Genomic DNA, 20,129 nt, shown 5'->3' with positions numbered 1-20,129 from the left:
CTCTGATGTCCCCGTGAGCCCTTAATCTGGGCTTAGCATGGAAACACAAGTTGAAATGGGAGAAACCTCTGCCCAGGTCTTCCCAGGAGAGCTTCCACTGACCCAGAAGGGGGGGGATTGCGAAGGACCAAAGGGTTACCTTCCAGGACGGGGTGCACGAACTCTCCAGTTATCCCTATTGAGGTGGCAACCTGCCTGAACTTGGTCTCCAAAGCCGGCGTTAGGGTGGGTTGAGTGCCTAGACGAGACAGGCAGGGAGGAGATGGATGGGAGGTTGGTTGGAGACCTCAGGGATGGAGGGAGGCTGCTCTGGCTCCCCCCAAAATCCCCTGGTTGAACTGCTAGGATGGATGGAGGGAAGGGGGGACGGGACTAGATGCACAGGAGGGAGGGGCTTCCCCTGGGACAGAAATGCTGGGGGGCAGGAGGGGGAGGGGGGTCGCCAAGGAGGTCCCAGCTGGCACCCCAAGGATTCAGGTGGTGGAGGTGGCTTTTGGGGGCAAGAAGCAAAGGGAGGGGCCTTGCTTTGCTGCCAGCAACGTTAGGAAGAGCGAGGACAAGGATGAATCCCAACCAGCCCCCCACCCAGGTCTCTTACCAGCAAGCGCCAGGAAGGTTTCCCCCTGGCTGGGCCCCCGCGTAAGGTAAGAAATCATGTAGCTATCATAATCTGTTTCCACAAAGCGAATGGTGAAGGGGACCTCTGTGGATAGTGGGGAGAAGCTGTTTAGTCCTCTTTGGGGCAGGAACCCTGCAAGAACCCACTGCCCACCCTGGGGGACCTCAGCCCTGGTCCCGCTTCTTTCCCTGCCTCGGGGGAGAGGAAGGGTGCTTCTCTTGGGCAGGCGGAGGCAGGCTCCTGCTGTGCCCAGCGGAGCGGTTCCCCTGGGGGAACTTGGGATGGCCACTTAGGCAGGAAACTGTCCTTACTTCGCCAGCCCCTCGTGAAAACTCCCCAGTCAGCAAATCCAGATGGAGGCAGGAGGGAATTCCCCACTCACCGCTGTTTGCGTAGTCGCCAGGCTGGCCCTGTTTTTTCAGTAGCCCCTCTTCAATCGTGCATCTACCATCCCTGCAAAGAAAAGGGAACCTCATAAACCTTTTTGGGTAGGAGGGTCTTGGGGGGATCCACCCCTCACCCTCTTTGGGGGAGGGAAACCCTCGGCCAAGGCAGCCAGGCTGGTCCTTTTGGTTAGCTCCCAAAACTTACTGAAGAATTCTAATGTTGTACTTCAGATCTCCATTTGATTGGGCCAGCAAGCTGAATGGATAGAAATGGTTAGAAACCACCTGTCCAGTAGGAAGGTGGAGAAGAGGATACCAAGTTTTGGCAATCTAGGAAAAGGAGAAAACAGGAGAATTCGTTAGCACTCAAGGCACTGACCCAAATCCTGCCTGCCAGACCTGGCTAAACCATTTGTAATGAGAGCCAACCCTTGACATACTGATGATGTTCCCTAGTTGGGTCTTGAAATGTCTGCCAGCCACTCCAGACAGCACCAGGGACCCCAGAGTGCCCTCCTGGGGTCCTCCTCCACTTAGAGTTGTGAGGAGAAGAATTTCCTCCCAAGATTCCCAGCTCTGACCTTTTGGCTATCGAAGTTTGGCATGATGGGAACAACCACTGCGGCTCCCAGCCAGGAGATCCCAGCCAAGAGAAGGCTGCCCAGCAGAAGCTTCATGGCTGCAACCCTTTGGCCCCCTCTGGCTGCTCAGCCTCGCCCCTTGCCCCTTTTATCCTCTGGAGGTTCCTCCAGGTGAATCCACCCTTGTCCAGGAAGCTTTCAAAGGAGGACGGCACGGACCGTTGACAGTCCCGAATGGGCCCTGGGTGGCTGCCCTTCGGAACACATCCGGACGGGACGTTCCCTGCAGAGAACACTTGGGAGCATCGCCTTCCTTCCCGAGCAGCCTGGATGGGGGTCACAGTCACCACCTGGAAGAACCCAACTGCACCGTGCCCGACCTGTATCCTTTGCCCCCCAACATCCCTCTTTGACCTGCTGAGGATGGGTGGGTGGAGAGAACCGGAGGGGGAGGAGCAAGACCAAGATAGGAGGAGGAGCTTCCCTTTGGCCACAGATGTTTAGGGTCATGGCCTCCCAAGAATAGGAGATTGAGGGAGGCCCTGCTGCGCCCCAGATTCTGACCTGTGTGTCTCTTCCATGCTGCAGGAGTATGCCTTTTGTGAGGCTTTCGTTCACCTGAAGGGCGGTCACAATCACCATGGGGGTACCATGTGTGTCCATGTTTGTGTGTGTGTGTGTGTGTGTGTCCTTGGGGGGCACCTGGACAAACAGTGAAGGACAAGTAGAGGGAGGCTAATCCGTGCTGCATTGAAGGTGCTGGCCTGAGCCTCTTGCTCAGACCCGTGCAGGTACTGGAGTGGCCTTTGCCGCCCCCTCCCCTGGGAGCTCTTCTCTCTGGGCTGGTTTTTCTAGGGAACCCTCTCCCCTCCCCCACCGCACCCCAATCCCAGAGAATCCCAGAGAATCCCTGCAGAGAACGCTTGGAAGCATCGCCTTCCCTCCCAAGCAGCCTGGGTGGGGGGGTCACAGTCACACCCGGAAGATTTCCCTTGTGAGACCACCCAGAACCAGAGACGGTCACAGGCTCCAATGCAAAGGTTTGGTCCAGAGGGCACTGTAGGGTTTGCCAATTGCACAGGGGCAGATAGGATGGCACTCCAGAGGGTTAAGGTCATTGCCCAGAAGATCCTTGGCTGCCCTCTCCCCTCTTTGGAAGAGCTTTATAACTCCCTCTGCCTTAAGAAAGTTCAAAACATCCCCAAAGATCCATCTCATCCTGGGCATCCTTTTTTTTTTTTTGAACTATTACTGTGATGACCCAAAGGGGCGTGGCACAAAAGCAACGAAGTCACAAAAGTATGTAAACTCCCTTTAATTCCTCCTAGCTGTCGGAGGGAGGGGGTTTTTGGGTTGGGGTCTGTTCTGGAGCCCCTGGAGAGCTCCTTGGCCAGAGAGATCTGAACCTGTCCTTGCCTGGCACCTCATCCTTCCCCGCATCTCCTTTGGGGTCAAAGAATTGAGGTGCTTTTCCAGGGGAAGCAGTCCTGCCCTGCCCCCACGGAGAGGGTAAAAGTCCTGCAGGAACAGCCTGGGGTGGCACAGTGGGCCAGCTATTCTACTGCCCACCCTCCCATCTTTTGCGTCCCTAAAATCTTTTTAAATTCAGGTCTGCCCCTCATTCCCTGCATTGGATCCTCTCCCACGCTCGAGCCCCAAATCAAGATCGCCCCACAGGGCCAAAGGGCAGGAAATAAAAGTCACACCGGAGAAAGGAGTTGCATTTCCTGAATCTTGTTTATTAAGATTCCTCCCTGGAATCTGAGCCAAGCCCGAAACACCCCCAGCTGCTGCCCCTGGCCGTTTCCAGGCCTCTGCTCTGGTCACCTGCAAGGGAAAGGGGGCAGTGAGTGAAGTCGGGGTGCTGCCTCCCCCCCTTTTTTCATGCAAATGGGTAGGATTTAGCATTGTAAGCGGGGTGACCCATCTTAGAAAACTCACCTATTCTTATTCGCACATCACTGTGGGGGAGAAAAGGGGGCCATTAATGATGAATAGGATGAATGAATACAAAATGCGTTGCAAGGAATGGTCAATTCTTAGGTCATCTGCCCACCAATGTGACTACCCCCTCCCCTCCTTGCATGTAGGCCACCCAACTGCACCCATTTTTTTTACATAAGATATATTCAGAAGAGATTTCAAGAAGTCCGTTCCCATGAATGGACTCTATTTAAATCTATCTGCCTGCCTGCCTGCCTGCCTGTCCATCCGTCCATCCGTCCATCTCTCTTTATTTCTGCCCTTGAGTCAACTTCTTGGACATGTCCCTGCCGTGTTTGTGGCCACATTTTTCATTGTGGTTTGCCGGGAGGGAAGAGATGGAGACCGGCCCAAAGTCAACCCAATGACTTCTATACTTAAAGCAGGACTAGAACTCAGGTCTCCCAGTTTTCTAGCCTGGAGGCTTTAACCAAGCCTGCTCTCATCTATTTGTTACTTTTCTCCTCTGAATTGCATTACCGGTTGGGTTTAAAACCACAATCTCATCTTCTTTGTAGCCGAGCTTTATGCATTCTTCTTTAAATTTCTGAAGTATCTCTGGATCCTGAGCTACAGTCCGACCTGTGGAGGCAGAGAGAGAGGAGGGGTGTCTGCTGAATGGGGAAGAGGGGGAGATTCCCGGGGGGGAAAGGGGAGATTTTTTCAGAAGGGGAATGGCGGTGGCAGGCTTAATCGGGGGTTTCCCACTGTATCAGGATTTTGCCAGAGAAATAAATGCTGGGCAGACTCTTAACCCCGAGTCTTAACTTTTAGAGAAATGCACAACAAGGGAGAGATTATGACAAAGGAGATCCAAAGCCCATGCTCCCCCCCCCCTCCTTGCAGGGATGATGGACCTTGGGCCACCTACCGTGAAGGGTTGTGGCTTTCAAATCTTTGGCCCTGATGGTGGACATGACGAACTCGTCCCAGACTTTCACTGACTCCACAGTCACCTTTGTACCATCACCTGCCAGAAAAGGTGGGGGACATGAGTGCAGGAGGCTCAGGCAGACCCAAATCTAGCCAAGCTGGTGACCTTTTGGAAGCGTTGGCTCATTAGGCAAAACAGTTTATCTGATAAGTTTCCAGACTGTTTCAGGTATATTACAGGTAATAGCAATGCGTACCTATCCGAAAAGGACGTTGAATTAATATAAAATCAAACTGCAGAACTTGCAATTTAAATAGAGGCTAGCAGTAATATATCCTTTAGCTTTTATACTGTAGTAATTTTAGATGGTTGATGAAATGAAGGGTGGATTTTCTGCGGGGCTCCTAGGAAGCAGGGGCAATGCCCCCAGTGTACCTTTCCCCCTTGCACCTTTTCTCTGAACCACAAAAATAGCAACTTGCAACTGGGATCTGGTGGGAAGACATTCCCTTTATTTCCAGCCTTCGGGCTCCTTGTGTTCTCCAAGAATGGCGGTGAATAGGATCTCTGCATTTCATGTGCAGGCAACAATCAAAAGCTGTTATTTCACCTCTTCCTCCTCCCTCCACCCCCCCACTCAGTGTCTCTCTCGCACTGGGACCCTCCAGGAATCAGGGGAGTCCATGTTTTCCACGGAAAAGATAGACAGGCAGGAAAGGTTTATATTTTGAAATAACACGTGGCTTTATAATGTTTAGAATCTACTTTCAGATATTTAAGAAGGAGCAGGTGCAGTTCTTGGAAGGTCAGCCTCTCAGAATGACAGAATAACCCAGTTGGAAGGGACCATGGAGGTCTTCTAGTCCAACCCTTCATCATTTTAGACCAATGGCTGTCCAATCTCAAAAACGTCCAGCAAGAGAGCACCCACGGCCTCTGGAGGCCATCTTAATCTCAATCTCTCATTTAATTTTGTTGTACAAGGTGCAATGACACTAAACTAAACAGGTGATGGATGGACTTGCCCTGCAGTGGCCCTGGGCCCCCGATGCCTTTATGCAAAGTGTGTCCCCCAAAACAAACGTGCCTGAAGAGAGATGGTCCCAGGAGAGCAGGAAAAACATGTTTAGACTCTGTGTTCCCCCACCGTTCCCCACTTGGAAGAGATGCTATGGGGTTGCCCACCGGTTCCTTCCCTGCGGGACTTGAGGGCAAAGCAAGGCGGCCTCCCTGGGGCCCAGTTTTGATAGGGGACTGAATCAAGCAGGTACACACAGCAGCCTTTCACCAGTACAGACCAGAGGAACTGCGATATTTTCCAGAGGAACTGTGATATTTTCCATCTTTTCCTTTTCTGAGCTGGTGTGTTACGTTCTTGCACCCGTCCGGCCTGCAAAAGAAAAGGAGGAGAGAGCTCTTCCATTTGGAGTGAAAGGGGAGGCTGCCTGCCCTATAGAACAGTGGCCACCAACCAGTGGGCCAGGGACCACTGGTGGTCCATGAAAACAATGTGGTGGACCGCAGAGAAATGTCCCCCCCCCCAAAGCCATTAGTCCAGGCTGTGCAGGAACACAAGGCTGTGCCGCCCACATGGCCTGCGGGAACACAAGGCTTGCATCACTTGCATTGCGAACAACACGAGGTAGAGAGGGGAGGGGGAAAAGGATGGAGGGGGGGAACTTGCCCCACTTGCCCCACGCGCCTGGCTTGGCCACCAGGCTGCTTCCTTCCGCATCTTTCTTCTTCTGCTTTTGGCTGTACACAAGGAAAGCAGCAAAAGTCTTTCTTTCCCTCCCCCAAACTCCGCCAGAAATGAGTCTTTGGGACCCTGCAAGGCCTCCTGCCCCAAGAGGCTGTGCCGGCAAAGACTCATTTCTGGCGGAGTTTGGGGGAGAGAAAGAAAGACTTCTGCTGCTTCTGCTGCTTTCCTTGCATGGAGCCAAAAGTCTTTCTCTCTCTTCCTGAGAACAGAGCTGGAGACAATATCCTGCGATCCCAAATAAAGAATGATTGATTGGTCGGAAAATGGGGTGGGGGATTGTGGTGCAGACTTTTTGGGGGATTTTCCCAGGGTCTCTGCTGCTTTCTACAGAGACCCTGGGAAAACATCAGCAAGCCACCGTCTGTCAAAATTCATATTAGTGGTCCGTGGGATTTAAAATTATGAGTTTGGTGGTCCCTGAGGTCCAAAAGGTTGGAGACGCCTGCTATAGACAGTCAAAAGTCCCACCGCTGAACATTGACCTGAACTGGTACCTAGTGAGGAAGGCTTTCTACGTTGTCCAACAGATGGGAAGTATGATGGAGCAATGGCCATCTCGCTTTCACTCTCCCTGGCTGAGACTTCTTTCCCTAGCAACAAGCCTTTTGGTTAAAGGCTTGTTGCTAAGGAAGCCATGTTGGTGAGCATTTCCATCTGTTGGTGAACGTTTCCATCTGCTCGAGGTGAGCCTAGCTGCACAGCCCCAGCCTCTCTTTCTGACATGTTAGTCTTTGGGGGCATCCGCCCAGCTGGTGTCCTGCTCATTTGAGGCATTTCAGAGTCACAACTGGATCAAAGTATTTGCGTCAGTGGCTGAAGGAGCTCAACAGCTGCCTTCACTTCACTGCTTCTTCAAAGCTAGTCGGGCTTTCTCTGGCACCGCCATGGGGCTCTCCCTTACTTCAAGTTAGCCTTGAGTTCATAGGAAAAGCCCTGTGTGCTCCTCCTTCAAATCTGCCTCAGAAACCCACCCTTCCAGACTGCTGGGCTCTCGGGATGGCCTTGTGGAATGCCCTACAGTCAGTCCTCAGGGGCTTGGCTTGTGCTAGGAAGCTTACGTGGGGAAGTGGGCTGAAATGCTAATCACGTCTTCCTGTGGTCTTGACACATAAGTGACAATTGCCGGCAATTGACGTAGTTTCTCCATGTGCTCTGGTGCATTGATCGCAACGGCAGAGATCACCCAGCGACCCAGATACTGAAGCAGAAAGAAGGAAAAGGAACCACATTAAAGTCTTTGGAAGGGAACAGCCTGCTCCATTTAAGTCGCTCCATTTAAGCTACTCCTGCAGCTTTGCAATTCCAGTTCTGGTCAAGCTGGTCCTGCCAAGTGAAATGCACTTGCTGCTCAAGAAATAGAATGGGGGCAACCTATTCAACGAAGCACCCGAAGGAAGGACAAGAAGCAACGGATGGAAAGTAATCAAGGGGAGAAGTAACCTAGAACTAAGGAGGAATTTCCTGACAGTGACCACAGCTTCTCTCCAGAAGTTGTAGGTGCCTCATCACTGGCGGTTTTTAAGAAGAGACTGGGCCCCCATTTGTCTGAAATGGGGATGGACTGGAATTTAGATGCAGCTGCAACAAAGAGCTTTCTTGGTCTTGTCCCACCAACCAAGGAGAGAACGTGAACACCGCTTCGGTTTGATTCACTGCAGAAAGAGCGTTGACAGGCCCCCACGCAGACCCAAACTAAAGTGTTCTCAGTCACAGATTGAGGGAGAGATGAACGATGCAACCCCTTTCTTCCCCAGTCTGGAGGGTCCCCCTCGAGCTAGGACAAACCCCCTGGCTGGTCCTTTGGCCTACAGAGAGAAGCTGGAGACCTGTTGCAATTTACCTTCGGTTCTCTGCATTGGGGAATGGCTGTGTTTCACATCAACTTCCACACTTGAGATTACCGTATTGGGGTCCCCTGATCAATCCACCCCAAGGCAAACCAGCCCTGCTCCAACCACCTCGGTTTACCTCTTTCCTGGATGTGCTCATTTCTTTCCATTCAGCCTGGACGACACAGCAGAGGGCGAGGCCCAACGCAAACAGCAAGGACTTCATCTCTTTCAGTCTTTTCTCCAACTCAGCCGAAGAATATTCTGAGACTTAGGTGCAGGTGACTGGCATTTTCAGGGGCTCCTAATCTTATAGAGTCCCCATGCCCCCCCAAACTCACAGAGGCTTGCATCATCTCCATCCAGGCATGCAACCACCAAGATAATGGGGGTTTTTCTTGGCTGGACCCCGATGCTACAAGGGCCCCGGGCTGGCAGGCTGATGTTCTTCAACCATCAAGATAATGTGGTTTTTCTTGGCTGGGCCCCGATGCCACAAGGGCCCCAGCTGGCAGGCTGACCTTACCCATTGACGTTCTCCAAACAGGGGACGTTTGCATTGGCTCCGGACCCGGTGGGCATTTGGCCTGCAGCCCACCGGGAAAGGCCTCCCTCTTTGTTTGGAGCCGGGTGAGAAAGGTCGGAGGCTTGGCTAAAATGCAAAACTAACAAGCAGGTGGAGAGAACAGAGGAGAAGATGGAGTCAGGAGGCCGTGGTGTCCTCAGGTGCTCAAGGGGTGATAAGACATCATGGTTAGGCTCAAATAATGGCAACTTTTTGGAAAATCAAGATAGAAAGGGTATTGATGCTTTGGGCATTTTGTGTCCCCAAGAACACATGGACAGCTCAAGGTGAAGTCAAGAGAATAATGAACCACTGAGGGATTTAGTTTTCAAAGGTTTTCATATGCACAATGAAGAGAAAAGTTTAATGTAAAGGTTGCATGTCCCAGAGGTACTTTTTCAAAAGGCAAGTAGATTTTCCTTGTTTTTCTTTCTCATCCAAGAAACTTTTTCAGTTCTGACTGAAGGGTGGGAGTGGATGGATTTATATTCAGTCAAAAGTGAAGAAGTTTCTTGGAGGAAAAACAAAATATCTTCAAAGAGAAAACAAGAGAGTCCAGTTGCCTTTTGAAAAAAGCACTTATGGGACAATCATGGCTGAGAATCTCCACAGACATAAAGATTGCATGATAAAATGGGATGAGAATTTTGGATATAACATAAAGATGGGTCAGTGGGAGACAATGTGGAAAAAGGACTGAATTCACACCCTGTTTTAATTTAAGAGAGAATTTTCACCAAAAGATGAACCTTTGGTAGGACACCAGATAAATTATCAGAAGTGTATAAAGGTATTTCTTGTTAATGTTGGAAATATGACAAACATGGAGGAGCAGTTTACTACACATGGTGGACTTGTGGAAAAGCAAAACAAATTGGAAACATCAATACCCTTTCTATCTTGATTTTCCAAAAAGTTGCCATTATTTGAGCCTAACCATGATGTCTTATCACCCCTTGAGCACCTGAGGACACCACGGCCTCCTGACTCCATCTTCTCCTCTGTTCTCTCCACCTGCTTGTTAGTTTTGCATTTTAGCCAAGCCTCCGACCTTTCTCGCCCGGCTCCAAACAAAGAGGGAGGCCTTTCCCGGTGGGCTGCAGGCCAAATGCCCACCGGGTCCGGAGCCAATGCAAACGTCCCCTGTTTGGAGAACGTCAATGGGTAAGGTCAGCCTGCCAGCCGGAGCCCTCGTGGCATCGGGGCCCAGCCAAGAAAAACCACATTATCTTGATGGTTGAAGAACGTCAGCCTGCCAGCCCGGGGCCCTTGTAGCATCGGGGTCCAGCCAAGAAAAACCCCATTATCTTGGTGGTTGCATGCCTGGATGGAGATGATGCAAGCCTCTGTGAGTTTGGGGGCATGGGGACTCTATAAGATTAGGAGCCCCTGAAAATGCCAGTCACCTGCACCTAAGTCTCAGAATATTCTTCGGCTGAGTTGGAGAAAGGACTGAAAGAGATGAAGTCCTTGCTGTTTGCGTTGGGCCTCGCCCTCTGCTGTGTGGTCCAGGCTGAATGGAAAGAAATGACCACATGCAGGAAACAGGTAAACCGAGGTGGTTGGAGCAGGGCTGGTTTGCCTTGGGGTGGATTGATCAGGGGACCCCAATACTGTAATCTCAAGTGTGGAAGTTGATGTGAAACACAGCCATTCCCCAATGCAGAGAACCGAAGGTAAATTGCAACAGGTCTCCAGCTTCTCTCTGTAGGCCAAAGGACCATCCAGGGGGTTTGTCCTAGCTCGAGGGGGACCCTCCAGACTGGGGAAGAAAGGGGTTGCATCGTTCATCTCTCCCTCAATCTGTGACTGAGAACACTTTAGTTTGGGTCTGCGTGGGGGCCTGTCAACGCTCTTTCTGCAGTGAATCAAACCGAAGCGGTGTTCACGTTCTCTCCTTGGTTGGTGGGACAAGACCAAGAAAGCTCTTTGTTGCAGCTGCATCTAAATTCCAGTCCATCCCCATTTCAGACAAATGGGGGCCCAGTCTCTTCTTAAAAACCGCCAGTGATGAGGCACCTACAACTTCTGGAGAGAAGCCGTGGTCACTGTCAGGAAATTCCTCCTTAGTTCTAGGTTACTTCTCCCCTTGATTACTTTCCATCCGTTGCTTCTTGTCCTTCCTTCGGGTGCTTCGTTGAATAGGCTGCCCCCATTCTATTTCTTGAGCAGCAAGTGCATTTCACTTGGCAGGACCAGCTTGACCGGAACTGGAATTGCAAAGCTGCAGGAGTAGCTTAAATGGAGCGACTTAAATGGAGCAGGCTGTTCCCTTCCAAAGACTTTAATGTGGTTCCTTTTCCCTCTTTCTGCTTCAGGATATGGGTCGCTGGGTGAGCTCTGTCATTGCGTGCAATTCACCAGACTACCTGGGGCAAATAAGTGAAATGACGGCATTTGTCGCTGACCTGTCAAGCCCACAGGAAGACGTGTTTAGCATTTCAGCCCTCATCCCCATGTAAGTTTCCTAGCACAAGCCAAGCCCCTGAGGACTGACTGTAGGGCATTCAACAAGGCCATCCCGAGAGCCCAGCAGTCCAGAAGGGTGGGTTTCTTTGGCAGATTTGAAGGAGGAGCACACAGGGCTTTTCCTATGAACTCAAGGCTAACTTGAAGTAACGGAGAGCCCCATGGCGGTGCCGGAGAAAGCCCGAAGGAGCAGTGAAGTGAAGGCAGCTGTTGAGCTCCTTCAGCCACTGACGCAAATACTTTGATCCAGTTGTGACTCTGAAATGCCTCAAATGAGCAGGACACCAGCTGGGCGGATGCCCCCAAAGACTAACATGTCAGAAAGAGAGGCTGGGGCTGTGCAGCTAGGCTCACCTTGAGCAGATGGAAACGTTCACCAACAGATGGAAATGCTCACCAACATGGCTTCCCTTAGCAACAAGCCTTTAACCAAAAGGCTTGTTGCTAGGGAAAGAAGTCTCAGCCAGGGAGAGTGAAAGCGAGATGGCCATTGCTCCGTCATACTTCCCATCTGTTGGACAACGTAGAAAGCCTTCCTCACTAGGTACCAGTTCAGGTCAATGTTCAGCGGTGGGACTTTTGACTGTCTATAGCAGGCGTCTCCAACCTTTTGGACCTCAGGGACCACCAAACTCATAATTTTAAATCCCACGGACCACTAATATGAATTTTGACAGACGGTGGCTTGCTGATGTTTTCCCAGGGTCTCTACAAAGCAGAAGAGACCCTGGGAATATCCCCCAAAAAAGTCTGCACCACAATCCCCCACCCCGTTTTCCGACCAATCAATCATTCTTTATTTGGGATCGCAGGATATTGTCTCCAGCTCTGTTCTCAGGAAGAGAGAGAAAGACTTTTGGCTCCATGCAAGGAAAGCAGCAGAAGCAGCAGAAGTCTTTCTTTCTCTCCCCCAAACTCCGCCAGAAATGAGTCTTTGCCGGCACAGCCTCTTGGGGCAGGAGGCCTTGCAGGGTCCCAAAGACTCATTTCTGGCGGAGTTTGGGGAGGGAAAGAAAGTCTTTGCTGCTTTCCTTGTGTGCAGCCAAAAGCAGAAGAAGAAAGATGCGGAAGGAAGCAGCCTGGTGGCCAAGCCAGGCGCGTGGGGCAAGTGGGGCAAGTTCCCCCTCCGTCCTTTCCCCGTCCCCTCTCTACCTCGTGTTGTTCGCAATGCAAGCGATGCAAGCCTTGTGTTCCCGCAGGCCATGTGGGCGGCACAGCCTTGTGTTCCTGAACAGCCTGGACTAATTGCTTTGGGAGGGGGACATTTTTCTGCAGACCACCACATTTTTTTCGTGGACCACCAGTGGTCCCTGGCCCACTGGTTGGCGGCCACTGTTCTATACGGCAGGCAGCCTCCCCTTTCACTCCAAATGGAAGAGCTCTCTCCTCCTTTTCTTTTGCAGGCCGGACGGGTGCAAGAACGTAATATACCAGTTCAGAAAAGGAAAAGATGGAAAATATCACACTGTCTCTGGTCTGTACTGGTGAAAGGCTGCCGTGTGTACCTGCTTGATTCAGTCCCCTATCAAAACTGGGCCCCAGGGAGGCCGCCTTGCTTTGCCCTCAACTCCCGCAGGGAAGGAACCGGTGGGCAACCCCATAGCATCTCTTCCAAGTGGGGAACGGTGGGGGAACACAAAGTCTAAACATGTTTTCCCTCCTCCATGGTCCCTTCCAACTGTGTCATTCTGTCATTCTGAGAGGCTGACCTTCCAAGAACTGCAGCTGCTCCTTCTTAAATATCTTAAAGTAGATTCTAAACATTTTAAAGCCACGTGTTATTTCAAAATATAAACCTTTCCTGCCTATCTATCTTTTCCGTGGAAAACATGGACTCCCCTGATTCCTGGAGGGTCCCAGTGCGAGAGAGACACTGAGTGGGGGGGTGGAGGGAGGAGGAAGAGGTGAAATAACAGCTTTTGATTGTTGCCTGCACATGAAATGCAGAGATCCTATTCACCGCCATTCTTGGAGAACACAAGGAGCCCGAAGGCTGGAAATAAAGGGAATGTCTTCCCACCAGACCCCAGTTGCAAGTTGCTATTTTTGTGGTTCAGAGAAAAGGTCCAAGGGGGAAAGGTACACTGGGGGCATTGCCCCTGCTTCCTAGGAGCCCCGCAGAAAATCCACCCTTCATTTCATCAACCATCTAAAAGTACTACAGTATAAAAGCTAAAGGATATATTACTGCTAGCCTCTATTTAAATTGCAAGTTCTGCAGTTTGATTTTATATTAATTCAACGTCCTTTTCGGATAGGTACGCATTGCTATTACCTGTAATATACCTGAAACAGTCTGGAAACTTATCAGATAAACTGTTTTGCCTAATGAGCCAACGCTTCCAAAAGGTCACCAGCTTGGCTAGATTTGGGTCTGCCTGAGCCTCCTGCACTCATGTCCCCCACCTTTTCTGGCAGGTGATGATAAGGTGACTGTGGAGTCAGTGAAAGTCCGGGGCGAGTTCATCATGTCCACCATCAACGTCAACAACGAATTCAAAACCACAACCCTTCACGGTAGGTGCCCCAAGGTCCATCATCCCTGCAAGGAGGGGGGGAGCATGGGCTTTGGATCCCCTTTGTCATCATCTCACCTTTCTTGTGCATTTCTCTAAAAGTTAAGACTCGGGGTTAAGAGTCTGCCCAGCATTTATTTCTCTGACAAAATCCTGATACAGTGGGAAGCCCCTGATTAAGCCTGCCACCGCCATTCCCCTTCTGAAAAAAACTCCCCTTCCCCCCCGGGAATCTCCCCCTCTTCCCCATTCAGCAGACACCCCTCCTCTCTCTCTGTCTCCACAGGTCGGACTGTAGCTCGGGATCCAGAGATAATTCAGAAATTTAAAGAAGAATGCATAAAGCTCGGCTACAAAGAAGATGAGATTGTGGTTTTAAACCCAACCGGTAATGCAATTCAGAGGAGAAAAGTAACAAATAGATGAGAGCAGGTTTGGTTAAAGCCTCCAGGCTAGAAAACTGGGAGACCTGAGTTCTAGTCCTGCTTTAAGTATAGAAGTCATTGGGTTGACTTTGGGCCGGTCTCCATCTCTTCCCTCCCGGCAAACCACAATGAAAAATGTGGCCACAAACACAGGAGGGACATGTCCAAGAAGTTGACTCAAGGGCAGAAATAAAGAGAGATGGACGGATGGACGGATGGACGGACAGGCAGGCAGGCAGGCAGACAGACAGACAGACAGATAGATTTAAATAAAGTCCATTCATGGGAACGGACTTCTTGAAATCTCTTCTGAATATATCTTATGTAAAAAAAAATGGGTGCAGTTGGGTGGTCTACATGCAAGGAGGGGAGGGGGTAGTCATATTGGTGGGCAGATGACCTAAGAATTGACCATTCCTTGCAATGCATTTTGTATTCATTAATGGCCCCCTTTTCTCCCCCACAGTGAGGTGCGAATAAGAATAGGTGAGTTTTCTAAGATGGGTCACCCCACTTACAACGCTAAATCCTACCCATTTGCATGAAAAAAGGGGGGGAGGCAGCACCCTGACTTCACTCACTTCCCCCTTTCCCTTTCAGGTGACCAGAGCAGAGGCCTGGAAATGGCCAGGGGCAGCAGCTGGGGGTGTTTTGGGCTTGGCTCAAATTCCAGGGAGGAATCTTAATAAACAAGATTCAGGAAATGCAACTCCTTTCTCCGGTGTGACTTTTATTTCCTGTCCTTTGGCCCTGTGGGGCGATCTTGATTTGGGGCTCGAGCGTGGGAGAGGATCCAGTGCAGGGAATGAGGGGCAGACCTGAATTTGAAAAGATTCGGGATGCAAAAGATGGGAGGGTGGGCAGTAGACTAGCTGGCCCACTGGGCCACCCCAGGCTGTTCCTGCAGGACTTTTACCCTCTCCGTGGGGGCAGGGCAGGACTGCTTCCCCTGGAAAAGCACCTCAATTCTTTGACCCCAAAGGAGATGCGGGGAAGGATGAGGTGCCAGGCAAGGACAGGTTCAGATCTCTCTGGCCAAGGAGCTCTCCAGGGGCTCCAGAACAGACCCCAACCCCAAAGCCCCCTCCCTCCGACAGCTAGTGGCTGTTTCTGCTTGTCCTGGGAAACTGCCCACAGGCCCTGCCCTAATGGAGGGGACTAGGTGGGCAGTGGATGAGGGTGGCTGGTGAAAAGAGGGGTGAACTGGGAGCCTCTTCTGAGGGGTGGGATCCCAGTGCCCTGAAGGGGAAAAGTTCATGGGATCCAGCCCTTCTCAGGGACACTCTGCCTGCTGACCCACTCCTCTACTCGTTGCCGAATACCTTATGCCACCAGACTGGAAATTCTAGACCTAGAAAACCTAGAACTACGCCGTCTTCGGTCCGATCAAAGTATAGTATATAAAATCATACATTGCAATGCCCTACCAGTCAATGAATACTTCAGCTTCAACCATAACAATACAAGAGCACACAATAGATACAAACTCAAGGTAAACCGCACCAAACTTGATTGCAGGAAATACGACTTCAGCAACAGCGGTCAATGTCTGGAATACTCTACCTGACTCTGGGGTTTGCAATCATGACCTCTTGTGCAATCATGACCTCTTTGCAATCATGACCTCTTGTGTTAGTTAGTTAGTTTAGTTTACTTTATTGTCATCACACCTCGTACAACAAATCAAACACCATCTTCAGGGCACATCATGACCATGAAAATAAACACAAACACACATCCTTCACACCACATTGAATGGAAAACCCCCCCGACACCACACCAACACTGCACTATACAGCAGAATTCAACAGAGCTACTGCCCTGGGATAGAAGCTGTTTTTCAGCCTATTTGTGCTTGTTTTTATTATCCTGTACCGTCTGCCAGATGGTAATTGTCATGCCCCTGTTGGAATCTGGTTCTGAGGGGGAGGTCGAGCAGCTGACAGGGAGTGGGAGTGTGGCTCCGGTGGCTGTGGAGGAAATTGGGGAAGGGCACAGTCCGGCTGGGCATTCAGAGGAAGACCTAGGGCCACCCGCTCTTCATCTTAGGGAATGCAGGGAGGAACAGAGAAGGGAGCAACATGAGTTACGTGGTTTATGGGGGAGGAAAGGACCCTGATCCCCTTGATTAGCTGCAGCTGGGAAAACGGTTTAAAAAGGCAAGCTACACACAGCAAAGTTGCTGGAAGCAAAGCGTGCATTATCTTTGTTTGTCAAGACATATCTGGGTTCTGGCATCCTCCCAACTGTGTATATTTCATTATCTTTTGGAAGTCTGCAATTCCTTATCCTGTCCTGTTTCGTTAATTTCTGCAGTGTGGTTTGTGTTGGTTTTTATTTATAATTTAGATGTACTTTGGGTTTGGACTGAATTTCTTCCCTTTAAAAACTGTTCTTGGGAGAGTTTTTTCTCCAGCCGATGATAATTGGACATTGGGGGGGGGACAAGTTGGAGGAATTAAAGGGACTTTACCTACTTTTGTGACTTTGTTGCTTTTGTGCCACGGCCCTTTGGGTCATCACAGTAATAGTTCAAAAAAAGGATGCCCAGGATGAGGTGGATCTTTGGGGATGTTCTGAACTTTCTTAAAGCTCTTCCAAAGAGGGGAGAGGGCAATTGCATTCTATACAATTGATACTGTGTGTATATTGCGCTATACAGCAGAATTCAACAGAGCTCCTGCCCTGGTACAGAAGCTGTTTTTCAGCCTATCTGTCCTTGTTTTTATTATCCTGTACCGTCTGCCAGATGGTAATAGTTCAAAAAAAAAAAAAGGGTGCCCAGGATGAGACGGATCTTTGAGGATGTTTTGAACTTTCTTGAGGCAGCGGGAGCTATAAAGCTCTTCCAAAGAGGGGAGAAGGCAACCCATGATCCTCTGGGCAATGACATTAGCCCTCTGGAGCGCCATCCTATCTGCCCCTTTGCAATTGGCAAACCCTACAGTGCCCTCTGGACCAAACCTTTGCATTGGAGCCTGTGACCGTCTCTGGTTCTGGGTGGTCTCACAAGGGAAATCTTCCGGGTGTGACTGTGACCCCCACACCCAGGCTGCTTGGGAGGGAAGGCGATGCTTCCAAGCGTTCTCTGGAAGGAACGTCCCATCCGGATGTGTTCTGAAGGGCAGCCACCTGGGGCCCATTCAAGGCTACCAACAGTCCGTGCCGTCCTCCTTCGAAAGCTTCCTGGACAAGGGTGGATTCACCTGGAGGAACCTCCAGAGGATAAAAGGGGCAAGGGGCGAGGCTGAGCAGCCAGAGGGGGCAAAAGGGTTGCAGCCATGAAGCTTCTGCTGGGCAGCCTTCTCTTGGCTGGGGTCTGCTGGCTGGGAGCCGCAACGAACTTCCGCACGATGCCACACTTCGATATGCAAAGGGTCAGAGCTGGGAATCCTGGACGGAAGTTCTTTTCCTCCCAACTCTAGGTGGAAGAGGGCCCCAGGTGGGGAGGGACGGGCTCTTAAGTCCCCGGTGCTCTCTGGGCTGGCTGGCAGACATTTCCCAACCCAAGTAGGGAACATCATCAGTCCTGCAAGGGTTGGCTCTTGTTACAAATGGTATAGGGGAGATTATGGGGTTCTGGGCTCAGGGTACGGCCCTACGTTTGGGAGGAGAAGCCTCCATTGCTGTCTCTCTCCTGGTCTTCCCCACTGCCAGATTTTCGCCCCATTCCTTTTGTCCGGGTCTTTGCTGTTTCTCCGGGATTCAGAACCTTCTTGTGGTGGAAAGCAGGAAACTTTTGGACCAGGGTCACGAATGCTTCCGCCAAGGGGGCCTTGTTGGTTAATGGACTCCGCTTCTGGGTGCTCCTGGAAGGATTTGGACTTTGGAGCCCCCTCACCTTCAGCCCTAAACAAACTCTCCCGGTTCCTCCTTCTAGATTGCCGGGATATGGTTTCCTCTGGCAAACATTGTGATTGAACTGCAGTCCCCCCCATATACATTAAAGGTCATAGCGGGGCGAACTCTGGCATACAACTATCAGTTCCATCTGTAAGTTTTGGGGGGCTTAACACCCTCGCTGGCCCGGCCTCCCTTCCCCCCCTGAGGGCAGGTGGGGGAAAGGCGGAAGGAAAAGGGCTTATGACTGGGAACCCTTCCATGCTTTGAAATCCCATATCGGCACAGGGGTCTGGGGTCCAGTTAACAGCTGCAGCACTTCAGCCAAAGGCTGGCTCCCTCCTCCCCCTCCCAAAAAACAACCCTCGCTAAAGGTTGGTGTGCTTCCCTTTCCTTTTCAGTAACGGCAGATGCATTCCAAAAGAGCTCAAGTTTGTTGAACAGCGAACAGCAGGCGAATTCAAGACCCTAAGTAAGTGGCGAACTCCCTCCTTCCTTCATCCGACTCGCTGAGTGGCGAGTTTTCACAGCCCTCCCCCTGGGGGTGGGATTCTACTGGTAGCTCTGAAGAGCAGCAGACACAGAACCAATGTCTGCTGCTGTTTTGGCCCACCTGGGCTCTTACCTGTCCTTTATTTCCTGCTTTTTTCAACCGCAGCTGCTTTGCGCGGCACAGCGGCCGTTGAAAAAGCAGGGGGAAAAGGGGGGGCTTTCCCAACCGCTGTGCACTTGCATGCAGTGCTGCTCAGCTGCCTGGGCAGCTCAGCAGGTCGTAAATTGCATTTGCACGACTCATGCGTGCGCGACGCCGAGCAACAGAACCGGTAGTTATACCGGTCAGATCCCATCCCTGCCCTCCCCTCCCCTCCCTTCTTGGAGGATCGGGGCCGCCACCCACCTACCCCATCAGGAGGGGATCGCAGCTTCTCCAGGGACAGCGGGCAGCGCTCGCAGGGCTCCTGCCCGAGGCCAGGGGGTGATTTTAAACAAGCTCTCTTTTGCGCGGAAGGCCCCACTTTCGTTCAAATACTAGATACGGACTATAGGACCTACTGCATCTCTTACATTGAACGAGGGATGGATGCCTTCCTGACGCTTGCTGGTAAGAGACCTGGATTTGGGTGGGGGGGTTGGTCGGGAGACCCCCTTGTCTCGCCCTTCCCGAGGTTGCTGGCATCCAAGGGGGGACCCTCTCCCTTGGCTTCTCGCCCCCAACCGCCATCTTTGGGGTGCCAGCTGGGACCTCCTGGTGAGGCAGGTCCCCTTCCCCTCTCCTGCCTCTCCCGCAGCACCTCTGCCCTAAGGGAAGCCCCTCCCTCCTAGGCCTCTCCCCTCCGGTTGTCTCCATCCCTCCCCAGCAGTTTAACCAGGGGATTTGGGGGGGCAAAGCTGGAGCCCCTCAATCTTCACCCTTGCCTCTAGGCAAATGGAGCAGGCTGACGGAGGATCTGACGACCAAATTCAGAGAGTATGCCACCTCTGCAGGGGTCACAGGACAGATTAGACCCGTGGTCCAGAGAGGTAACCCTTTAGTCCTTGGCACCACCACTTCTGGGCTCAACGGGGCATCAGGGAAAGTCTTCTCCTCTTCTTCTTCTCCTCCTCCTCCTCCTCCTCCTCCTCCTCCTCCTCCTCCTCCTCCTCCAATGACCAACTCTTCTCTCTTCTCTCCTCCATAGTAAACTGCTAAGAGCTCAAGACTCAAGGTGGTGAAGACTCAGGGCAGAGAGGGGTCCTCACTAGCTAACCCCACCCCCCACCCCGGTTGGGAAAGGAGGAAGACCCCATCTCTGCCCAAGGGGCCTCTGTTGGTGGCTGCCTTCCTGCCAGCCAGAGGGCAAACGCCAAGCCTTGCTTGTCAAATAAAGCGTAAATAAAACTCAGCAAGCTAAACAGTTCTATGCGTGTTTCCTCATTCCTCTCCTGTGGGTCAAGTGGTCCTTCCTCCGTGACGGATTTCACGATTAAGGAGGGACTATAATTGTAACAGCTGCACACAGAAACGAAGACAACTTTGGCGCATGCAAAATGACCTGGACAGGAATCTCCCTAGTTTCCCTCTTGCCTTTTGGTCCAATTTCCCTCCAGGCCACTCTTCCCCATTAAGAGAGCTTCCCCCCTCCCCGCCACCAGCCCCTCCCTTCAGGGCAAGCTTAAACCAGGGCGGATGGCTAAGTTCAAGGGTGGGGGAATTTCCACAGCTGGAGTGCCAGGAAGAAAGGGGGCCCCTTGCCTCCTTGTGCCAGTCCTAGCATTCTTCATTCACATCATGCTCCTCCT

At 51.5% G+C, this 20,129-nt stretch overlaps 3 protein-coding genes across 3 annotated transcripts; 2 read left to right on the top strand and 1 right to left on the bottom strand.

Annotated features, from left to right (window-relative positions):
* Positions 1-396: 396 nt before the first annotated feature.
* Positions 397-19,742, top strand: LOC113424261 (uncharacterized). Its single transcript, XM_087943929.1, has 5 exons — positions 397-644; positions 18,251-18,321; positions 18,859-18,951; positions 19,272-19,370; positions 19,529-19,742. Exons 1-5 carry the CDS (start codon positions 412-414, stop codon positions 19,537-19,539), a joined length of 507 nt encoding a protein of 168 aa, XP_087800055.1. The 5' UTR covers positions 397-411; the 3' UTR covers positions 19,540-19,742.
* Positions 3,307-8,347, bottom strand: LOC113432453 (extracellular fatty acid-binding protein-like). Its single transcript, XM_087943937.1, has 7 exons — positions 8,174-8,347; positions 7,264-7,403; positions 5,772-5,833; positions 4,441-4,539; positions 4,050-4,151; positions 3,528-3,547; positions 3,307-3,413 (listed from the first exon to the last, which is right to left on the bottom strand). The coding sequence occupies exons 1-6, from the start codon at positions 8,258-8,260 to the stop codon at positions 3,534-3,536; spliced, it is 504 nt and encodes a 167-aa protein (XP_087800063.1). The 5' UTR covers positions 8,261-8,347; the 3' UTR covers positions 3,307-3,413; positions 3,528-3,533.
* On the top strand, positions 9,940-14,716 carry LOC148129462 (extracellular fatty acid-binding protein-like). The gene is made up of 7 exons (XM_087943928.1): positions 9,940-10,147; positions 10,918-11,057; positions 12,472-12,542; positions 13,487-13,585; positions 13,871-13,972; positions 14,476-14,495; positions 14,610-14,716. The coding sequence occupies exons 1-6, from the start codon at positions 10,061-10,063 to the stop codon at positions 14,487-14,489; spliced, it is 513 nt and encodes a 170-aa protein (XP_087800054.1). The 5' UTR covers positions 9,940-10,060; the 3' UTR covers positions 14,490-14,495; positions 14,610-14,716.
* Positions 19,743-20,129: the final 387 nt, after the last annotated feature.

The sequence above is a fragment of the Notechis scutatus genome, chromosome 15 (assembly GCF_049901735.1).
Source record: "Notechis scutatus isolate UNSWTSFEM ecotype Mainland chromosome 15, rNotScu1.2, whole genome shotgun sequence".
NCBI lineage: Eukaryota > Metazoa > Chordata > Lepidosauria > Squamata > Elapidae > Notechis > Notechis scutatus.
This window is presented reverse-complemented; position numbering and strand designations above follow the sequence as displayed.

Coding starts and splice junctions, on each gene's coding strand:
- LOC113432453 (XM_087943937.1), bottom strand. CDS start 8,260: ATGAAGTCCTTGCTGTTTGCGTTGGGCCTCGCCCTCTGCTGTGTCGTC. Junction 7,404..8,173: donor TGAGCACATCCAGGAAAGAG/GTAAACCGAGGT, acceptor TTTCTGCTTCAG/TATCTGGGTCGCTGGGTGAT. Junction 4,152..4,440: donor GAAAGCCACAACCCTTCACG/GTAGGTGGCCCA, acceptor CTGCCTCCACAG/GTCGGACTGTAGCTCAGGAT.
- LOC148129462 (XM_087943928.1), top strand. CDS start 10,061: ATGAAGTCCTTGCTGTTTGCGTTGGGCCTCGCCCTCTGCTGTGTGGTC. Junction 11,058..12,471: donor ATTTCAGCCCTCATCCCCAT/GTAAGTTTCCTA, acceptor TTTCTTTTGCAG/GCCGGACGGGTGCAAGAACG. Junction 12,543..13,486: donor AAAATATCACACTGTCTCTG/GTCTGTACTGGT, acceptor CTTTTCTGGCAG/GTGATGATAAGGTGACTGTG.
- LOC113424261 (XM_087943929.1), top strand. CDS start 412: ATGCTGGGGGGCAGGAGGGGGAGGGGGGTCGCCAAGGAGGTCCCAGCT. Junction 645..18,250: donor TGGCTGGGCCCCCGCGTAAG/GTAAGAAATCAT, acceptor TTTCCTTTTCAG/TAACGGCAGATGCATTCCAA. Junction 18,322..18,858: donor AGGCGAATTCAAGACCCTAA/GTAAGTGGCGAA, acceptor TTTGCGCGGAAG/GCCCCACTTTCGTTCAAATA.